Below are 21,903 nucleotides of genomic sequence, written 5' to 3'. Positions count from 1 at the left end.
TGACTTCAAAACATACTACAAAGCTACAGTAATCAAAACAGCATGTACTGTTACAAAAACAGGTGCACAGATCAATGGAACAGAATTGAAAGCCCAGAAATAAAACCACATATCTATGGACAGCTTATCTTCGACAAAGGAGCTGAGGGCATACGATGGAGAAAAGAAAGTCTTTTCAACAAATGGTGCTGGGAAGACTGGAAAGCCACATCTAAAAGAATGAAAATTGACAATTCTTTTTCACCATTCACCAAAATAAACTCAAAATGGATCAAAGACCTAAAGGTAAGACCTGAAACCATAAGGCTTCTAGAAGAAAATGTAGACAGTACACTCTTTGACATCAGTATTAAAAGGATCTTTTTGGACACCATGTCTTCTCAGACAAGGGAAACAATAGAAAGAATAATCAAATGGGACTTCATCAGACTAAAGAGCTTCTTCAAGGCAAAGGAAAACAGGATTGAAACAAAAAAACAACCCATTAACTGGGAAAAAATATTTGCAAGTCATACATCCAACAAAGGGTTAATATCCATAATATATAAAGAACTCACACAACTCAACAACAAAAAATCAAACAACCTGATCAAAAAATGGGCAGGAGACATGAACAGACATTTCTCCAAAGAAGATATACGGATGGCCAATACGCACATGAAAAGATGTTCATCATCACTGATCATCAGGGAAATGTAAATCAAAACTACACTAAGATATCACCTTACACCCATTAGAAGGGCAAAAATAACCAAAACAAAAAGTGACAAATGTTGGAAAGGTTGTGGAGAAAAAGGAACCCTCATACACTGCTGGTGGGAATGCAAACTGGTGCAGTCACTAAGGAAAACAGTATGGAGATTTCTCAAAAAATTAAAAATAGAACTACCATACAATCCAGCCATCCCACTACTGGGTATCTACCCAAAGAACTTGAAGTCAGCAATTCCAAAAGTCCCATGCACCCCTATGTTTATTGCAGCATCATTTACAATAGGCAAGACATGGAAGCAACCTAAGTGCTCATCAACTGACGATTGGATAAAGAAGATATGGAATATATATACAATGGAATACTACTCAGCCATAGAAAAGAATAAAATTGTCCCATTCACAACAACATGGATGGACCTTGAGGGAATTATGTTAAGTGAAATAAGCCAGATAGAGAAAGACAATCTATGACTCCACTCATATGAGGAATTTAAAAATGTAGACAAAGAGAACAGATTAGTGGCTACCAGGGGAAAGTGGGGGTAGGGGGTGGGCACAAAGGGTGAAGGCGTGCACCCACAACACGACTGACAAACGATAATGTACAACTGAAATTTCACAACATTGTAAACTATCATAAACTCAATAAAAATTAACTTTAAAAAATAGACTGTTATAAGCTGTTATATGTTAGCCTCATGGTAACCACAAAGCAAAAACCTATAGCAAACACACAAAAGATAAAAAGAAAGGAATTGAGGGATAGAACTAAAGAAAATCATCAAACCACAAAGAAAGAGAGCAAGAGAAGAAGAAAGGAACAGAGAGGAACTACAAAAACAGCCAGAAAACTATTAACAAAATGGAAATAAGCACATACCTATCAATAATTGCTTTAAATGTAAATGGACTAAATTCTCCAATCAAAAGACACAGAGTAGCTGAATGGATAAAAAAGCAAGACCCATCTATATGCTGCCTACACAAGACTCACTTTAGATTAAGGGCACACACAGACTGAAAGTGAAGGGGTGGAAAAAGATATTCCATGCAAATAGAAACCAAAAGAAAGCTGGAGTAGCTATACTTATATCACACAAAATAGACTTTAAAACAGAGACTGTAATAAGAGACAAAGAAGAGCATTACATAATGATAAAGGGGTCAATCCAACAAGAGGATACAATATTTGTAAATATTTATGCATCCAACATAGGAGCACCTAAATATATAAAGGAAATATTAACAGACGTAAAGGGAGAAATAGACAGCAATAAAATAATAGAAGAGGACTTTAACACCCCACTTACGTCAATGGATAGATCATCCAGACTGAAGATCAATAAGGAAACATCACTTTAAACGACATGTTAGACCAGATGGACTTAACAGATGTATAAAGAACATTCCATCCAAAATCAGCAGACTACACACTCTTTTCAAGTGCACACGGAACATTCTTCAAGATAGATCATATATTAGGGCACAAAACAAGTTTTAAATAAATTTAAGAGGACTGAAATGATATCAAGCATCTTTTCCAACAACAATGGTATGAAACTAGAAATTAATTACATGAAGAAAACTGGAAAATTAACAAATACATGAAGATGAAACAACATGCTACAGAACCAGTGAGTCAAAGAAGAAAACAAAAGAGACGTTAAAAAAAAAAATACCTTGAGACAAACAAAAATGGAAATGTAACATATCAAAATTTATGGGAGGCAGCAAAAGCAGTTCTAAGAGGGAAGTTCATAGCAATAAATGCCTACCTCAAGAAACAAGAAAAGGCTCAAACAAACAACTTAACTTTACACCTCAAGGAACTGGAAAAAGAAGAACAAACGGAGCCCAAAGTTAGTAGAAGGAAGGAAATAACAAAGATTAGAGCAGAAATAAATGAAATAGACACTAAAAAGACAAGAGAAAAGATCACTGAACTAACAGCTGATTCTCTGCGGGGGAAAAATTTGACAAACCTTTAGCTAGACTCACCAAGAAAAGAAAGAGAGAGGACTCAAATAAATAAAAGCAGAAATGAAAGAGATGTTACAACTGATACCAGAGACATACAAAGGATAAGAACAGACTACTATAGATAATTATGTACATACAAATTGGACAACCTAGAACAAACAGATAAATTCCTAGAAACATACAACCTACCAAGACTGAATCATGATGAAAAAGAAAATCTGAACAGACTGATTACTAATAAGGAGATTGAATCAGTAATCAAAAACCTACCAACAAAAGTCCAGGACCAGATGGCTTCACTGGTGAATTCTACCAAACATTCAAAGAAGAATTAATACAAATCCTTCTCAAACTCTTCCAAAAAATAGAAGAGGGAACTCTTCCAAACTCATTTTATAAGGTCAGCATTACCCTGATACCAAAACCAGACAAAGATGCCACAAGACAGAAAATATAGGCCAATATCCCTGCTGAACATACATACAAAATTCTCAACAAAATATTAGCAAACTGAACTCAACAGCACTTTAAGAGGATGATACACTATGATCAAGTTGGATTTATTCCAGAGATCAAAGATGGTTCAACATCTGCAAATCAGTCAGTGTGATACACCACATAACAAAATGAAGGATAAATCACACAGAATATTGTTTTAAATGACCTTAAAACTATCAAACAACCACTGTCAAAAGTTTGCCTGCTCCCCCTACTGCTTCCATCAGTTTTACTTCATGAAGATCAGCTCCTGAACATGAAGTATAATAGCAATCCTCCAAGACTTCTCCCTCTCACCCAGCACTGTTGTGTTTTCAGAGGCAAATACAACAAGTGAATTCCGATTCTTGGAAAAGGGATCATAACAGCATGGTGATTTCAAAATTGCCATTTGTAATAAAGAATGTGAATATAATATATCCAACTCTAAAACTCTACTGAACATAACTAAATTTTCTCAAGTGAGTCAGACGGTTCTTCAGGACCTCACAAGTACTTCCAAGTCATCATTATCATTATCGTACCCATGAAACAAAAATGATGCTTAACAAAGTTCCAGGGGGAAGACAACTAACACAGAGGAAAGTCTCCATAAAACCATTCCTACTTGCTTTGTTTTCTGCCTACATCTTCCACTAGACTCTAGACCAAGGTTTCTCAACCTTAGCCCTACTGCCATTTGTGGGTGGATAATTCTTTGTTATGGGGGCTGCCCTGTGGATTCTAGAAGGTTTAACAGCATCAGTGGCCTCTACCCGCTGGATGCCAGTAGCATCCCGCACTCCACAGTGTCTTCAAATACTACCAAATATCCCCTGGAGGACAAGATTGCCCCCAGGTTAGAACCACTGATCTATACCCAAATAATATTTGCTAACTATAAGTTCAAAAGACAAAATAAATAATGATAATAAAATGAGATCCTTTAGGAAAAAAGATCTGTTTTAACAAGAGATGATTAACCACTAAAAACTGAATAAACTTCTCTGCATTTCTATGAAAGATCTAGAGGGCAGAAGTAAGAAAGCAGTCTAAAATTCCAAATTCTAGAGTAGATGATCAAGAAATTAGAACATCTGAAAACCGTGAATAATACCCAGACCATGAAAAAGAAATATGATTTTAAATGTATTTAAAACACAGCAAAAGGCACAGATGTAGAATGAATTTAATGCTAATAATTTCATAGAACACTAGAATATATCATTAAACAAAAATGCTATCTGTGAGAAGAAAAAGGAGAAAGGAATTAAGAATAAGTCACAGGAAATCCCAAATATTAAGTCTAATAAATATTTTGACTTCTTCGAATAGAGTCCGGGATTTCACTTCTGTAGGGAAAAATACTGCAGCATTCCTACTGTGTCCACTAGTATTTTTAAAATCACACTCTCCAAAAAAGAATCTATCATAACTCAGTTTTACGTAATTATTACCAGGTTTTACATAGTTTTGGTGACTGCATTTATCAAGATTTATATTTTGATGGTAAGGCAGAATATTCATCTAGGTGACTAATAAGCTTAGTAAGGTCAAGAACCATTATTCACTTCTCCAATAAAGGCAGTAAAAATATAGGTCACAGATTTTAAAAAATCAACAGAACACAGATAACCTCTTTCGAATTGGGGCCATGTGACGCAGGCTTCCAAGTAAAGGCCGCTCTTCCAGAGTCCAACATTCTATCAGCTCATGAGGCACCCGCCAGTAGCTAACACCTGGAAGATAAAAATTCATCATGAAGAAAGCCACTGTTTACTGCAAAAGATTCAGCAACACTCTTTCAAGTAAGACTGGCCAAAAAGAGTTTGAGGTCCATGCCTCCCATTTGACAAAGGGAGGTGTACACAGGAAGTGCTCCTAAGAAGAGTCAGGGCAGTAGTAGCACAGCCATGGCCTGGGTCTAGGAAAAGCCAGACCAGCCGCAGCTCTGCCACTTACAATCAGCAAGATTTTATATGGGCCCTGGGCAACTGAGTGTGTGCTGGTTAAGGGCCCAGGCTTTGAAGCGAAGACTGCCTGGGTCTGAACCTCACTTCTGTCTTACTAATCACATGACCTTGAGAACGTTACTTACCTTTTGTGCCTAAATTTTCTCACCTGTGAAATGAAATGATGACAATAGTAGTACATACACCTCTTAGGATTGTTGTGAGGATTAAATTAGTAAATAAATGCAAAATTCTTAGAATGGGGCGTGGCACAGACAAAGCACTCAAGCGATCTTAGGTGCTTTTACTATAAGTCATAATATTAGTGTTAGTAGTAGTGTAAGGACTGGACAGTGCGGGTTCTAACACTTTCCCTGTCTACCTCACTGGGTTGCTGTGACCATCAAATCAGGTAAATTTTGTGAACCACTCTGTAAGAGGCAACCACTATGTGACTATGAGATATCAGTACCCTATAAGCACCTTTTCAAACAAGAATAATTTGAGTTAATGTGTTACACTAAGATTCCAGTCAAATTCATTTTAACTTTTAAATCTGATATTTCTGATTGAAGGCTGTAGTCTAATGGACCTTGAAAATATTAGGCTAGGTGAATGAAGCCAGACACAAAAGGTCATATATGATATGACTCCATATATATGAAATATCCAGAATAGGCAAATCCATTGAGACAGAAAGTGGACTGGTGGTTACCAGAGGCAGAGAGGAGAAGGGAATGGGGAGTAACTGCTTAATGGGTATGGGGTTTCCTTTTGCGGTGATGAAAATGTTTTGGAACTAGATAGACGTGGTGTTTACACAACATTGTTAATATAGTAAATGCCACTGAATGTACACTTTAATTAATTCTATGTTATGTGAATTTCCCCTAATTTTTTAAAAAGGAAGCATAAAAAATTATATAGACACATTAAAAAACGCTTAAAGAAAGAGATGTCAGCCTCATGACGGAGTGAGCTCTTTCCTTAGACTCTCCCCCCAAGATACAAGAAAAAGGACATTTCTAAAGCAACAGAGGACATTCACACAACACAAAAGACATCTAAGAGACCCATGCAGCCATATGTCTGAAAGTGGAAGTGCTGGAACCCCCAGAAGAAAGTGGAAGGAGGTAAGAGAATCTCCTCTCCCTCCCCGGGAGTGACGTAGGGCGCAGGACCAGGTGCAGCTCTGAGAAGAGAAGCGGAAGGGGTGGCTCTCCGTGGGAATGCCTTTGCTCTCCAAGTTCTCTCACAGCCCATAGGAAAGCCCCACAGAGAGGAGGCTAAGCTCTTGCAGGGGTGTCTTCATCAAGTGAGCACCCCAGCAGGGCAGATAGCGAGGGCAGAGCGAGAATGCCCCAGGGAGTGCACACATGAAAAAAAGTGCCCCCCACCCTGCCTGGTGCACCAGCTGAGCTGGTCAGCCAGAGCAAGTGACCCCCGCCAAAGTGCCCATGCATATGTTAGTAAAGCTGCCGTTGCAAGCAGGGAATCGCACACAGGCCCTGATAGCATAGATTCTAAAGGTCAGGCACAGACACCAGGTATCTTGGCAGGCTCAGAATACACAGCTGCTGACCCCAGCCCCCCAGTGGCAGCAGGTGGAATCTACAACCAGATACTACCACTATGTGACAGAAGAAATCCACCCCAGCAAATAGGATGAAGAAATACATTACTAATCCAGACTAGAAGGAAAATGACAAGCATTCAGAAATCAATCCTGAAGGCACAAAAATTTACAATCTAAATGACAGAGAATTCAAAATAGCTATCATAAGAAAGCTAAACGAGTTGCAATCAAATTCAGATAGACAGTTCAATGAAATCAGGATTAAAACTAATGAACAGAGGGAATTCTTCACAAAAGAGATTGAAACTATAAAGAAAAACCAATCAGAAATATTAGAGATGAAAAACACAATGAATGAGCTCAATAAAAATCTGGAGTCTTTGAATAACAGAGCTAATATTATGGAGGACAGAATTAGCAATCTGAATGACAGAAATACAGAAATGCTTCAGATGGAGGAGAGAATTAAGACTAAAAAGAAATGAAGAAATTCTCTGAGAAATATCCAACTCAATTAGGAAATGCAACATAAGGATTATAGGTTTTCCAGAGAGAGAACAGAGGGAGAAAGGAACAGAAAGCTTGCTCAAAGAAATAACAGCTGAGAACTTTCCAAAACTGGGGAAGGAGCTGGAATTACAAGTAAAAGAAGCTAATAGAATTCCTAATTACATCAATGTAAAAAGACCTTCTCCAAGACATAAAGTACTAAAACTGGCAAAAGTCAATGACAAAGAAAAACTATTAAGGGCACCAAGGCAGAAGAAAACAACTTCCAAAGGAACCCCTATCAGGCTTTCACGAGATTTCTCAGCAGACACCTTACAGCCTAGGAGAGAGTGGAACAATATATTCAAAATTCTGAAAGACAAAAACTTTCAGCCCAGAATACTCTATACAGTGAACAGATCCTTCAGATATGATGGAGAAATAAAAACTTTCCCAGATAAACAAAAGCTGAAGGAGTTCATCACCACAAGACCCTCCCTACAAGAAATGATCAAGAAGGCCCTCATAACTGAAAGGAAAAAAAGCATTCACAAAACCTTGAGCAAGGAGATAAACAGGCAGACAAAATCAGAAAATTGCAGCTTTCTATCAGAAAAGGCTAGCAAAGACTTAATTATAACATTAAAGATAAAGGGAAGGAAAACATAAAAAATAATCTTGTCATTTTAACCACAAACTCACTACACAAAACAGAATAAGTTGTGACAACAATAGCTTAGAAGGGAAAGAGGAGAGGGATGGAGCCAGCTTAGACTAAGGAAATAAGAGGCTATCAGAAAACGGACTATCTCATCTACAAGATTTTTTTATACAAACCTCATGGTAACCACTAAAAAAAATTCAGAACTGAGATACAAATGATAAATAAAGAGAAAACTGAGAAAACCATCATAGAGAACTACCAAACTGAATTGGCAGTCCGAAATACGTGGAATGAGAAACAAGGGAAATGCAGAACAACCAGAAAACAAGGAATAAAATGGTGACATTAAGCCCTCATATATCAATAATCACTGTAAATGTAAATGGATTGAATTCACCAACCAAAAGACACAGAGTGGCAGGATAGATAAAAAAAAAAAAAAAAAACAAGACCCAACAATATACTGCCTCCAGTAAACACATCTCAGCTCTAAAGACAAACACAGGCTCAGAGTGAAGAGATGGAAGATGATACTCTGAGCTAATGGTAAACAAAAGAAAGCAGGTGTTGTCATACTTATATCAGACAAAGTAGACTGCAAGGTAAAAAAGACAATGAGAGACAAAGGTGGGCATTATATAATGATAAAAGGGACAGTCCACCAAGAAGACATAACACTTATATATGCGCTCAACACAGGAGCACAAAAGTACATAAAGCAACTATTAACAAATCTAAAAGGAGATATTAACAACAACACAATAATAGCAGGGGACCTTAACACTTCATTTACATCAATGGACAGATCATCCAGACAGAAAGTCAACAAGGAAATAGTGGTTTTAAATGAAAAACTGGATGAGATGTATTTAACAGATAAGTATAGAATTCTCCATCCAAAATGAGCAGAATACACATTCTTCTCAAGTGTACATGGAACAGTCTCAAGGACAGACCATACAGTGGGAAACAAGGCAAGCCTCAATAAATTTAAGATTGAAATCATATCAAGCATCTTTTCTGACCATAATGCTATGAAACCAGACATCAACTACAAGAAGAAAGCTGGGAAAGTGACAAATATGTGGAGACTAAACAACATTCTACTGAACAACCAATGGGTCACTGAAGAAATTAAAGGAGAAATCAAAAAATATCTGAAGACAAATGAAAATGAAAATACACCATACCAACTCATGGGTTGCAGCAAAGTGGTCTTATGAGGCAATTCACAGCAATATAGGCCTACCTTAACAAACAAGAAAAATCTCAAACAAGCAATCTTGAACTACACCTAACAGAATTAGAAAAGGAAGAACAAAGCCCAAAGTCAGCAGAAGGAGGAAAATAATAAAAATACGGCAGAAATAAATGAAATTGAAACCAAAAAAACAGTAGAAAGGATCAATGAAACAAAGAGCTGCTTCTTTGAGAAGATAAACAAATTTGACAAACCCTTAGCCGGGCTCACTAACAAAAAAAGAGAGAAAGCTCAAATAAAATTAGAAATGAAAGAGGAGAACTTACAATGGACACCAGAGAAGTACAAAGGCTTGTAGGAGACTATTATGAAAAATTATATGCCAACAAATTGGACAATCTAGAAGCAAAGGATAAATCCTTTGACTCAAACAACCTCCCAAAACTGAATCAAGAAGAAATAGAGAATCTGAATAGCCCAATCACAAGAGATTGAAACAGTAATCAAAAACCTCCCCAAAAATAAAAGTCTAGAACCAGACAGCTTCTCTGGAGAATTCTACCAAACAATCAAAGAAGATTTAATACCTGTCCTTCTGAAACTATTCCAAAATATTGAAGAAGACAGAACACTTCCTAACACATTTTTTGAGGCCAACATCACCTGATCCCAAAGCCAGATAAGGACAACACAAGGAAAATCACAGGCCAATATCACTGATGAACATAGATGCAAAACTCTTCAACAAAATATTGCAAACCAAATACTGCAATACATTAAAAGGGTAATACATCATGATCAAGTGGGATTTATACCAGGGACACAGGGATGGTTCAACATCTGCAAATCAATCAATGTGATACACCACATTAACAAAATAAGCAATAAAAACCACATGATCATCTCAATAGATGCTGAGAAAGTATTTGACACGATCCAACATCCATTTATGATTAAAAAAAAAAAACTCTCAATAAAATGAGTATAGAAGGAAAGCACCTCAACATAATAAAGGCCATATATGAAAAACCCACAGCCAACATCATACTCAGTGGGGAAAAACTTAAAGCCATCCCTCTCAGAACAGAAACAAGACAAGGGTGCCCACTCTCACCACTCTTATACAACATAGTACCGGAGGTCTTGACCAGAGCAATTAGTCAAGAAAATGAAACAAAAGGTATCCAAATAGGCAATGAAGAAGCAAACTCTCGTCATTTGCAGATGACATGAGTTTATATATAGAAAACCCTAAAGAATCCTTTGAAAAACTATTAGAAGTAATCGACAATTACAGCAAAGTTACAGGGTACAAAATCAACTTAAAAAAATCAGTTGCATTTCTATACACTAATAACGAACTAACAGAAAGAGAACTCAAGAATACAGTCCCATTACAATCACAACAAAAAGAATAAAATATCTAGGAATAAATTTAACCAAGAAGGTGAAAGACTCACACAATGAAAACTATAAGACATTACTGAAAGAAATCAATGATGACATAAAGAAATGGAAAGATATTCCACGCATGTGGATTGGAAGAATAAATATGGTTAAAATGTCCCTACTACCTAAAGCAATCTACAGATTTGATGCCATCCCAATCAGAATCCCAATGACATTCTTGATGGAAATAGAATAAAGAATCCTAAAATTCATATGGGACACCAAAAGACCCCAAATAGTCAAAGCAATCCTGTAAAAAGTTATTCAAAATAATTTTAATAGCTATATCCCATCTATATCCCAAGGATGTGCCAATACGTATTTAATCCTCTACTGTAGACATTTAGACTGTTTTTATTTTTTCCCTATTATGAATAATGCTTAATAAACATTTCTGTTCATAAGCCTTTTTCTGCATTTGATTATGTCCTTAAGGAAGGTTCCTAGAAGTAGAATTACTGGGTCAAGGAATATGAGCAATTTTGATGTTATTGATATATACTGATTGATAAATTTTTTCCAAAAAAAGCAGTTTTAATTTTTACTCCTTTCAAAATGCATGAGAGATCTTTACTAATCTGGGATATAAAAAATAGTTCTCATTTAATGTATATCTCATTGATAAATAATGAGTTTGAACCTCCTGCCACGTTTGTTTCCCTTTCTGGGAATTTTATGGTCATCAATCTTGCACATTTATTTGTAGTATGGGTTGAGCTGATTTTCTAATCAATTTAAATAAACCCTCTCTATATCAAGGATATTCTTTGTCCAACTAATGTAACATTTTTATCCAAGTCTTTGATTGGCCTTAATTTTATTTACAATTTTTTGTTTTAAGGTTAATATATTAAATATTATGTAATCAAATTTATTAGTCTTTGTCTTTATGATTTAAGCTTATAATTTTTATCTATTAAGAAATCAGTTATTTGCTTACATTTCATTATAGTTTATTATAGTTTCATATTTCATTTATAAATCCACCTGGGGTTATTTTGATAAATGACGTGAGGCTGGAGTTCTATTTTCTCTCCCAAGTATATTTCTCACTTATTAAACAATCTACCCTTTTTTCATTGATATTTAATATTTTATCACATAGTATTTTTATTCTTACAAATATAATAAAGTTTTATTGGGGTTTACTCCTGATCTCTGAATCTATTCTTCTACCAGAAATACATGGTTTTTATTACTATAAATCTATGTATAGCATTTTTACTACCAAATAGTTAGACTCATCCCACTAATGATTTCTTCTTCCCAAAATGTTCTTGGCTATTTCACCTGTTTATTCTTTTAAAGGAATTTTAGAATCATTTCTTCAAGATTTCCAAAGAGTTCCACTGATATTTTGGTAGTAACTGTGTCAAACCTATAATTTAATCTGAGAAGAAGTGATACTCAGATTTCCCATTCAGAATCATGCTATGTCCCACCGTAATCTTCATGTTTTCTTTTTCATAGATGGATAGATGGACGGATGGATGGATGAATACATTTTAGCAGTTTTCTTCAAAAAAGGCCCAAGCGTTTCTTGGCGGGGCAGTCCTAGTTATTTCGTTTTGTTTATTGCTTTGTGAATGGGATTTTCCCCTATAATTTCTCATTAATCTATCAGAGGCAAGCTGCTGAGCTTTCTTTACTTATATTGTATCCAGCTGGTTTAGTCTACTGAACTCATCATTTAAAATATCTTTAGTTTATTCTTTGGGTTTTCTAAAAAGATATGTTGCCCACAAAAATAACAACAACTGTCTTCTTCTTTCCAATAGTTCTTTCTCTTAATTCTGTTTCCTGCCTTATGGCTTTCCACAGGCCCCCCAGAACTGTTAAATAACAATGATACTTCATTACGTGCTTTCTAAAAAGTTAAAATCAGTTGCACGCTTTTTAAAAGTCAGTGATTCCAGCTCTCCGCTCCAGCTTCCTTAGTCAGTGGAGACAGAAGCCCAGCCAGGGCCCTCGAGAAGCCTCCTGGGCAGCCTGCCAGGCGAGAGACACAAAAGGAGACACAGAGAACACCAGGGGTTTGTTCCTCAACTCAAGCCTAAGTATCTCAAAGTCAATTAAATCTAAAATAATAAGCTCTTTAAAGAGAAGAGCACTTCTTTCATTATACTTGATCCTAGATACTTGGGGGTGTGATATGAAAAGAAAAAGGAGGAAAAGTGAGGGGGCAAATTGAGGAAAGGAAGAAAGGTTGGTTCTAGCACCCTGCCTGAAGGAAGAACAGCTGATAGAGAGTTCTTAAAAGCCTTTTCCTCTCCTTTTATTCAATCTTACATGACTTGCCATGTCTGCGCCTACTGGCTTTTAAGAGCATTTGAGGACTAAGATGTGTCTTACTTATCTTTGGACCCAATTTTAGGACTTACTATAGTGGTGAACCTAACAGACACTCAATACACGATTGTTAATTAAGAAAAAAAAAATACTTCAGCATAGAACAGTTAACCCTCTGTGATCCTTAAGCAAGCGGCATGGCCTCCCTGAGACTCAGTTTCCTCATCAATAAAATGGTAAACAGCATTCAAGGCTGTTTTAGGACTGAGAGATACTGAATGTAAACTATTTATCACACTGGACATTAAACAGCATTATTATTATCAACTCACTTTAAGCAGCTTGGTGAAACGGTCAAATTTCAAAGCATGCATTTAAAGATTATTTTAACTGTTTTCTAAGGGCTCCTTAAACAACTTCCCCAGCATTATTTTCATTTTCTCTCTTTTTTTGGATTATACATTTTATGCTTAATTTAGAGGTATAGTTCCTAGGACAATGCCAGGTACAATGTAGTTGCTAAATGAACTCTTGTTTAATTGAACTAAACAAGCATTACGAACAGAAGCATATTTTAGGTTACTGAATGATAAACCCAGTAATAATATCTAGCAACATATGGAGTTTAAAGATTTGTAAATAAACTGCCTTAATGTTACTATGAGGTGACAAATACCTTAACCCACACAAAAAAATAATTTCTCAAAAAAAGAAATGTAGTATTTGAGCTTACTTTGTCTTACTAAGGAAAAGTCTACCTTCTGCATGAAATAAAAGAATTGTACTGTACCTTTTCCTTCCCAGGCATCAAAAGCATCCATCATTTTCTTCAGTTCTGCTACTGAATAATAGCTCCAAATGTACTGAACATTATTTCCCGCCTCTCTAGAAATATTGCAAAAGGTAATGAAAATACACTACCTAAGTACAAACATGAGTGTGCATATATATATATGTATATATAGCTCATAGACACTCAAGTGCTCATTAACAAAGCAAAAAAAATCTGTAGGCATTGCGTAGCTGTTCTTCTGTGACTCCTTAGCATATGTGTGTATATATATGTATATATATAATATTATATACTATATGAGTGTAATATACTATACTCATATACTAATCTACATTTGACCTCATTTTACTATGGTAAAGTATATGTTAATTCCAAAATATAGACCATGCAGACAAACCAACAAATCTTTAAAATAAGTTTTCTATAAAATCACCTAACTCCAGTAAAGTTAGAAAAGACAACTTTGAATAAAACTTTCCTAGCACTGTGCCAGGCACTTATATCTTATACAGAAACATCCTCGCCTATAAAGAATTCAGAAAATGAGGACATATTTAACAATCTAAAAAGCAAGCTCATGTGGTCATGCACTAGTCACTAATATATGACTCAATCCAATCTCCCAGAGAATTAAAAAAAATTTTTGCTAAGTGAATTGACCAGTGTAAATACGATTACAGGATAAATATTAAGAGAATAACCCTTACAAATTTAACATGTTCAAGTCATAGAATTTAATGCTGGGAGGAAGCAGGGAAGTCTTTCATTTCTAAGAACAGGACTCCGCGGCCCAGGGCACTCAATGAAACTGCTGTCTTCGAGGCCCATGTTTCTGAGCCCAGACTACGGCCTAGGGGAGATACCCAGGCATATGACTTTTCTTTCTTTCTTTCATTGTCTGTAAATCCTCTCAGGAGATTCTGATGCCCACTCCCAGTTGAGAACCACTGTACCACCACGTAGATGGCCTTTAGCTCATATGTATGTGAAACAGTCTTAATTATAATCTTCTCAAGTAGCAGGCCTATCTCGACAGCTATAAGGCCTTACTCTGTCTGTGGAAAGATGTTAAGGGTCTTTTCTAGTCAACCACATATTCCATTCAATAACACCTCTTAGAAGAGACCAAGACTTTATTTTGATTCTTTTCATATTTAAATATGGACATACCTTTTAAAAATGCTTTTACTGTGAATTCGTCCTCCCAGTTGCTTATCAATAGCATCTGTTCCATCAGTTTTTGTGGAATATACACCAATAATTCTACTCTCACAGCTTGCACCAGATGTGTTAAGATAGTGCAGAACCCAAACTGTTGGTTTATTGCAAACTAAACCATATGAATCACAGAAGTCTGTTAAAGCCTGGAGCAAAAAAATATATAAAATTTGAATTTACTTCTGGTGTAAAGCAAACAAGAATTTGCTCTATTACTTTCACGTAACGCTGAAATTTCAGTTGGTCATAAGAGAAAGAAGAAGATTATAAATTTCAGCCCAGTCTTCGTGCCTTTAAAAACCACATGCGCATTTGTGAATTTGGCGGTGGGGGGGAGCAAACCACAAAAAGCACCACCCAAAACCCAGCACCTTTTCAGCGAGAGGATCTTTTTCCATGTGGAAATTCTATTTTATTTCTTCCTCCTTTAGCGTCACTACCAACATCACTTTTAATTTTAAAATGTTCATATAATAACTAAAAGTCAGACCTTTTTCTTTTCCCTTTATTTCCTCCTAAATTTCCCATTTGATTCAATCTTCCTTTCACCTTCTACTGACTAGCCCCATGGTTGACGCTTATTTTTAACTTCAACTCTAATCATGGGTTAACCAGATTAACTTGTTCTTTTACACTGAAAGATATGAATATATGAACTCAATACATACTGTCTGACTCATACGGCATTTATCTACCTAGTCATTCATTCATTTGAATATTAAGTACCAACTAAACGCTGAGCACTGTCTGAGGTCCTGGAGCTACAATGCTGAGGAGCAAAAAACAGGCACCCAGCCCTCCTGGAGTTTATAGCTAATGCAGAAGACAGACGTCAAATACGCCATCAGCACACCGTGTAAAAAGTGTTGCCAGTGGACCTACAGGGTACAAAGGGGCACAAGCAGGAGGGCCTCGCCCAGGGGGCAGCAAGGGCCTTCCCTGGGAGGAATGGTGTTGAGCGCCCTGAGGACAGGCACTTTTGTCTATTTTGTTTTGTCTCCCAAGTGCCTGAAATAGTGCCCGACACAAAGGAGATGCTTAAGATTTATTGATTCAGTGAAGGAAAATAGGACCCTAACATGTCTTGCACTTTCATTTAACATTACTATCTAACTCCAGTATTGGTTTTTAACTTTACTTGCCCATTTGTAGAATTCCCAACTATATTATAAACTGTTCAAGGGCTAGAGCTGTATGTTGTATTTCCTTGTGTCCCACACAGTCCCTAGAACAGTGCTCCATATGCCAAAAGCATTTGAAATAAACATGTGTTGGCTGACAGAATGAATGTATGCTTGCTGTAACAAACCAGGAATAAAAGACTACAGAGTTGGGACTTGAGAAGATGAATGTTAACCCACCTCAATCTTCCAGATATGCTTTTTTAGCCCCAGTCTGCAGATGGGGTGAATAGCACCAAAAGACTGACAACTCAAATTATAAATAGCTTCAGTAGCAGAACCCATACAACCATGCAAATTCCTGACGAGATGTGGAACCAAATCAACTTTCTCCTCATGCTGCTCTCCTAATAACCATACTGTCAGCTTGCTCTCCTGAACTCTGACATCCAAACCAAAAATTCAAACCAATTTAGGTCAGTTTCTACTACTAACAATTATCTAGGAAAAATATTTTGCTTGGATGCCCCAATATGCTAATTAATAGCAAATGTAATACTTATCAATAAGACAGAAACAAATAATGAAGTTTTTCAAGTCATGTAAAGATATTTAAAATGTGACAAAATAGAAGCACCTTAAAGAAAGATTTATTGATCTCAAAGTGAATTCATCAAACTGATGTTTTAACTTAGTAACAAACTGTTACATTCTCTAAATCAGGTAAGAGATTTTATACAATCTTTTACTTATCATGACCATTCTTTTAAAAAATTATTTCAGTAAATAAAATAATACCAGTATACCCTCACATACTACAGTATTGCTCTTAATTTAAAAAGAACTTCAAGAGCAGAGTAGTTCTGCAAAAATACCCATCAAAAAGTGTTAAACCTTCAGTGAGGAATAAAAACTCCATAAACCTTTGAGTGGTGATGTAATGAGCTTTCCTAGAATAGAATACTGGCCTTAAAAAATGAGTAGTAGTAATTAAGAAACATGTCTTCAAAAATTATCAAAAGTAAAACTGTCTCATGTCTGACTTATGTGGCAACATAAACTATGTAAAATAACACATGTTGCTTTGTGCATAATAAATGCATATACATATGTACACTTATATATTTTTTAAAACTTAGGAAAATGCCAAGACCTTTTTAAGTTCTATATTTGACCTTAAAGAATATGTCTCCATTTCATTGGCCAAGTGGTCAGACAGGCTGTACGGATAAGGGATGCCAAAGTAATCAGCCTCTTCCTGCAGAGCAACGCGGGTTTGCTCATCTGTGGGAATGTGAACTTCTCCATGAAGATAATCCAAAAGGTATTTAAATAGATGTCCATCTCGGTCAATAACACAAGCCCCTAGAAAACATTCAGTTCAAAAATGATTACATAGATGCATACGACCACGATAAAGTTTCAACGTGTCCAACTAAAATCACACTGAAGACCTCTACAATTAGAAATGTTTCTTTCTCACAAGAAAGTTAATACCTAGTGTTCAAATAGGTTTAGTCAAATTTGGTAATCCTCTGTATTCTCACCTACCACACAGGAAAAGGTATTCTGAGCTCCACTTGGAATTTTGGATGCAATGACCATATTTGCACTATGGTCACTGCAAAAGCCATGGAGACCTCAGCCTGCTGGTAGAAACAAGCTTACCCCTAACCCCAGCCCAGCTGGGCCAGGAAAGGTGTACAGAGCCCCTCCCCAAGGGGGCATGTGGGGTGCTCGTTACTATGTCCAGTGTTGGTATGTCAGGGACACTACGAGTCAGCTTCAGGCTTCTTAGCTCCAGGCATGCCAGATACTTGGACTTATTAGGTTAGTCCCTTTGTACTATATGAAACTAAACTTTAAAGAGTGTTATGTTGGTACTACTTTATGATAAAAGCCTTTTCTTAGACAATTTAGCAGAATCAAAAAAAAGCTACTTCTGTGTGAGTTTACTCAATAATTCCTTTTCTCCCTTGATTAGCTGAGAAAAGAAGGGATTAAGACAGTAAAACTTGGGGGTACAGAACAAAACTCACTCCCCGCTTACCAGTCTTTCACCAGCAACCTTTCCACCCAAGTGGACCCCAGCCCTGGGCACCAGCCATCAGCAAGTTTTCTGTTCTTTCTGCTGCCATGCAAGTGGCAAAGAAACCTCTCAAGACCCAGGGTTTGCTAACAGCCCCTCAGGCTCAAGATTCCTCAATCTTGCCCCTCTAACAGAGAAGCAAGAGGGGTTCTACGAGCCCCAGAGCCCCCAAGATGTGCACAAAGACTTACTTGCCTTGCTGAAGATTCTTTACTACCAGTGGTAGGTTCAGTGAAGCCCAGAGCACTAGAAGCAGAGAGAGCAGCCCCAGAACCCTAGCTTTGCGTTTTACAGTTTCTTCTGAAACACCGATTTTCAGCCCTCTACCCTGAGTGACTGACGGTAACCGACATTACTGCCCTGACATTTTCTCGGGCGTACACGTGAGCCCACACAAGTCTACACAGCCAGCCCAGGTGGTGAGTTTAATGCCAATTCTACTCTGACAGTGACTGCCCTGTCAGCTATGAGGGCAGCTTTTTAACTTGAAGAACACAGAGAGAAGCTAACAAATTTAATCAGTCTCAATACCTTTACTCATGGAGTTGCATGAATATTACAACTTTCAAAATATAATTAATCCCCATAATTAGGTCACGGTTGGCCTTGATGAACATTTGCTTTTTGTCAACTTTTAGTGACAAAAACTTTTAGTGACTGCATCACAGAGTCTAGAAACTGGTATTTAATTTCTCCATGTACTTAATGAGTCTCTGTACAGTCCTAAGGATCTCAGTAATTAATACACTAATCTAACACATTCCATTGTAATTAGGAAAATCAAGGAATTTAAACTAGACCCCTATTTTAATAATATTCATGAGCATGCTTACAGCCTTTAGATATTTACCTGATTCATCGGTTTTTAGAGGAAAACGACCACTGAACATGGACGCCAGCATCGAGTCCTTAAAGCGGCACAAGGACTCACGCCTGGCTGTATAAATAGAGCCCCCCACGTTCAGTCGAAGAATATCGAACACCTCTTCTTCTGCCTTGTGACCTTCCATCACTCCCACCAACACCTGAATTTCTGTCTTGAAAGACTTTCAGAAACTGCAAAACAAGGGCCGTCCCGGTCCCCCTCTGTAAAAACAAAGGATAATCACCACCGACATTTCCAATAGTACACTAAATAGAAAATAAAATAAATACACTTTAATGTGACTTAAATCGCTTCCTCAGCACTGGCAATATTGAACTGAAGGATTTTATATAATACGAAAGAAGTTTGAGATATGCTGAGAAGCTGGAAAACTTTGGCTCAGAGGATTTGTAAATGATGATAAACTACTACCAACCAAATCATAGCTGCTGAAATGACTGTTTAATGAATTTAACAAGATAATGCAAAGGTAAGGTGTGCTTACGATCTTTGATATTCACAGATCTTTTTAAACTATAGTAAGTCTGAGGGAGCTGTCTAGTCTGCAGAGGGCATCGGCATGTAGCATGGAATCGGGCTCCCAGCCTCCAGCCCTTACTAGCTCTGGGACCCTGGGCAAATACATATCTTCCTCGGTTTCCTCATCTCTAAAATGATGGAGGTGGGACTGGTGCCTGCCTCAAAGGACTATCAGAGGAATAACTGATAGAATATATAAAAAGCATATGGAACAGTGTCTAGCTCAGAGTAAGTACTTGATGAATAATATCTATAATGATATAAACTTTATCATAAGGTATATACTGAGGGACTTGATACTGGCTCTGGAGATCCAACAAAATATAAGAGCAGAAATTATTAACGACAGTAATCGTAATACTTAGGTAACTAAAGAATAAATAAATTATCGACTGAGAATAGAATTCTATGTATACCAGTAGCCAGACTGGTCCAGAAGAACAACAAATACCACCTCTAAAGCATCTGGCTTCTTCACTCTAAAATGGCTGAAGCTTTAGGGAAGTTTTAAGGATCTGATTTCTTAATCCATTCTGGAGATGGATGAACCACAGGTGACTGTGGTGCTTCTACGGAACCTAAAACAATACTGTGATAAAAAAGGTATTCCCGATGTATCCGCACATTTCACAGCAAGTGTAAAACGGCTCTCAAAATGCTCAACTACATCCACGGCAATTCACGTTCACTTATGCAGTCAACTAAGATTCTTTCATGGATGCTCCAGTTTAGCCAGTCTCCAGTGAAATGGGGGAAGGAGACCATTAGAGTCTGAGTTGAGAGCCATGTGTGTCAAACACCGTCATTAGACAATCTATTATGGACCAACGGTGCGGCCTTCAAACACCACTCATGGATGTGACTTCTTGCACTGCCTAGAAGTCCCAGGAGCAGCCCCAACGACCACGTGAGAGAAGCACCTCTGAGGCACCGAATGGAGCCGGTTCAGCTGCCCCAGTTACCAGCGCCCTGGAATCCTATCTATTCTTCAGAGCTGCAGGCAAACCTCACTACTGTCATGACCTTCCCGAGCACCGCCAGTTCGAATACTTGCACAGCTCTCCTAACACACTTTTGTACCTCTGCCGCATTTCATCCCACGCGTTTAATCCCTAGTTTAGGGAATTATAAACCCCAGGAAGGCAGGGCCTGTATCACGGTCAATAATTCCCACTTCCTCAATGCTTACTACGTGCCAGCCACTGTAGGAGACACTTGATAGACATTACCTAATTGACACAAAAGCCTCATCGGAAGGGAATTACTGTCCGTGGTGACAGATGAGGACACTGAGGAAAGAAACAGTGATGTGTGCAGGGCCCACACTAGGCTACCGCGATCCCGATCGGCAGGACCCACTCCAAGGTCTTCCCGCCGCACGGCCCCCGCACGGTCTCACCCTGAGCTTCCTGACCCCGGCATCTGTCCCCCGGGAGATTCCTGTTGGTAGCGACAGGGACACAGCAGCACCCTGAGCGCTGGGACTTAAGAGGTACCCCGCCTCAGCCTCTCCTGAGGCAGAGGACCATCACCACTCCAGGCCGGTCACGGCGCCCCATCCTCAGATGCACCCACTCGGGCTCCCTGCGGGGTCGGACGCGCCCTGCCCTCTGGGGGAGTGTCCCCAAGTGCGGTGCTGTGGCCACCTGCATCAAACCCTCAGGGAGCTGGCTGAAAAGGCAGACTCCGGGCCACGGCACCGGGTCCGGGGCAGGAAGCCTGAGGAGCGGTCGGAGTCCGCCCGCGGGCCGCGCTCTGGAAACCGCTCGAGAGACTCGCATTCCTCCCACGACCGGGGACGAAGGCGAGGGGCGGGGACACCAGAAAGCCCCGCCGGGGTCTCCCCGCGGCCTGGGGACCCCGAACTGGCCCGCAGCCCGAGCCTGCAGCCCGGGGCGCCCGTGTTACCGGCGCGGCCCGGGCCCTTCCTCGGGGTGCCTCGCCGCCTCCCGGGCCCGCGGCCCACCCGGCGCCCCACTCCTCCGCACGGGCGGGGCCGGCTCCGCGGCCTCCCCGACTGACCTGCGGCCCGCCCGGCCCTCGGCACGGCCGCCGGACGCCGCCGGGCCCGACCCGGAAGTGAGCGCCTCCCCGGCCCCTCAGCCCCTCGGCAGCTCTCGGCAACTCTCGGCAAGTCGGGGCAGCGCAGCCCCAGTGGCGCCCCCGTGCGGCCCGGCCCGCCGGCCCGCCGCCAGAGCGAGGGAGGCCCCGCCCCCCCGCCCCGGGCACGCCCCGCTCCGCCCAGGACACGCCCCCGGACAGGCCCCGCCCCGCCGGCCGCCGCCGCCTGCCCGGGGAGGACAGCCCGAGCTGGGGGGCTTTGTATCCTGCAGGAAAAGGAAAGGCCTGGCAGAGAGACGTGGGCTGGACCCCCGAGGAACGGTCTTGTCCGTTCACAGGCCGCTTTTACACAAGAAGAAAAGAAACAGATTGTCCAGAGTCAGTTAATAAGTGACAAGAGTTAGCATGAGTTAGGTCTTCTCGCC

General features: G+C 39.1%; 1 protein-coding gene across 1 annotated transcript in view; it reads right to left on the bottom strand.

Annotated features, from left to right (window-relative positions):
- Positions 1-21,538, bottom strand: part of LOC124233517 (BTB/POZ domain-containing protein KCTD18-like) — a 33,478-nt gene extending 11,940 nt beyond the window's left edge. Inside the window, exons 1-6 of the mRNA XM_046650670.1 lie at positions 21,440-21,538; positions 18,863-19,098; positions 17,077-17,288; positions 14,755-14,948; positions 13,582-13,676; positions 4,808-4,910 (exon numbers count right to left, since the gene is read on the bottom strand). Coding sequence (XP_046506626.1) covers positions 4,808-4,910; positions 13,582-13,676; positions 14,755-14,948; positions 17,077-17,288; positions 18,863-19,022 — 764 coding nt within the window. The 5' untranslated portion in view covers positions 19,023-19,098; positions 21,440-21,538. The remainder of the gene's footprint in view (positions 1-4,807; positions 4,911-13,581; positions 13,677-14,754; positions 14,949-17,076; positions 17,289-18,862; positions 19,099-21,439) is intronic.
- Between the last annotated feature and the right edge of the window lie 365 nt (positions 21,539-21,903).

Source organism: Equus quagga, unplaced genomic scaffold, assembly GCF_021613505.1.
Source record: "Equus quagga isolate Etosha38 unplaced genomic scaffold, UCLA_HA_Equagga_1.0 203_RagTag, whole genome shotgun sequence".
NCBI lineage: Eukaryota > Metazoa > Chordata > Mammalia > Perissodactyla > Equidae > Equus > Equus quagga.
Note: the sequence above shows the minus strand (reverse complement) of the source record. Positions and strands in the feature narration are given on the sequence as shown.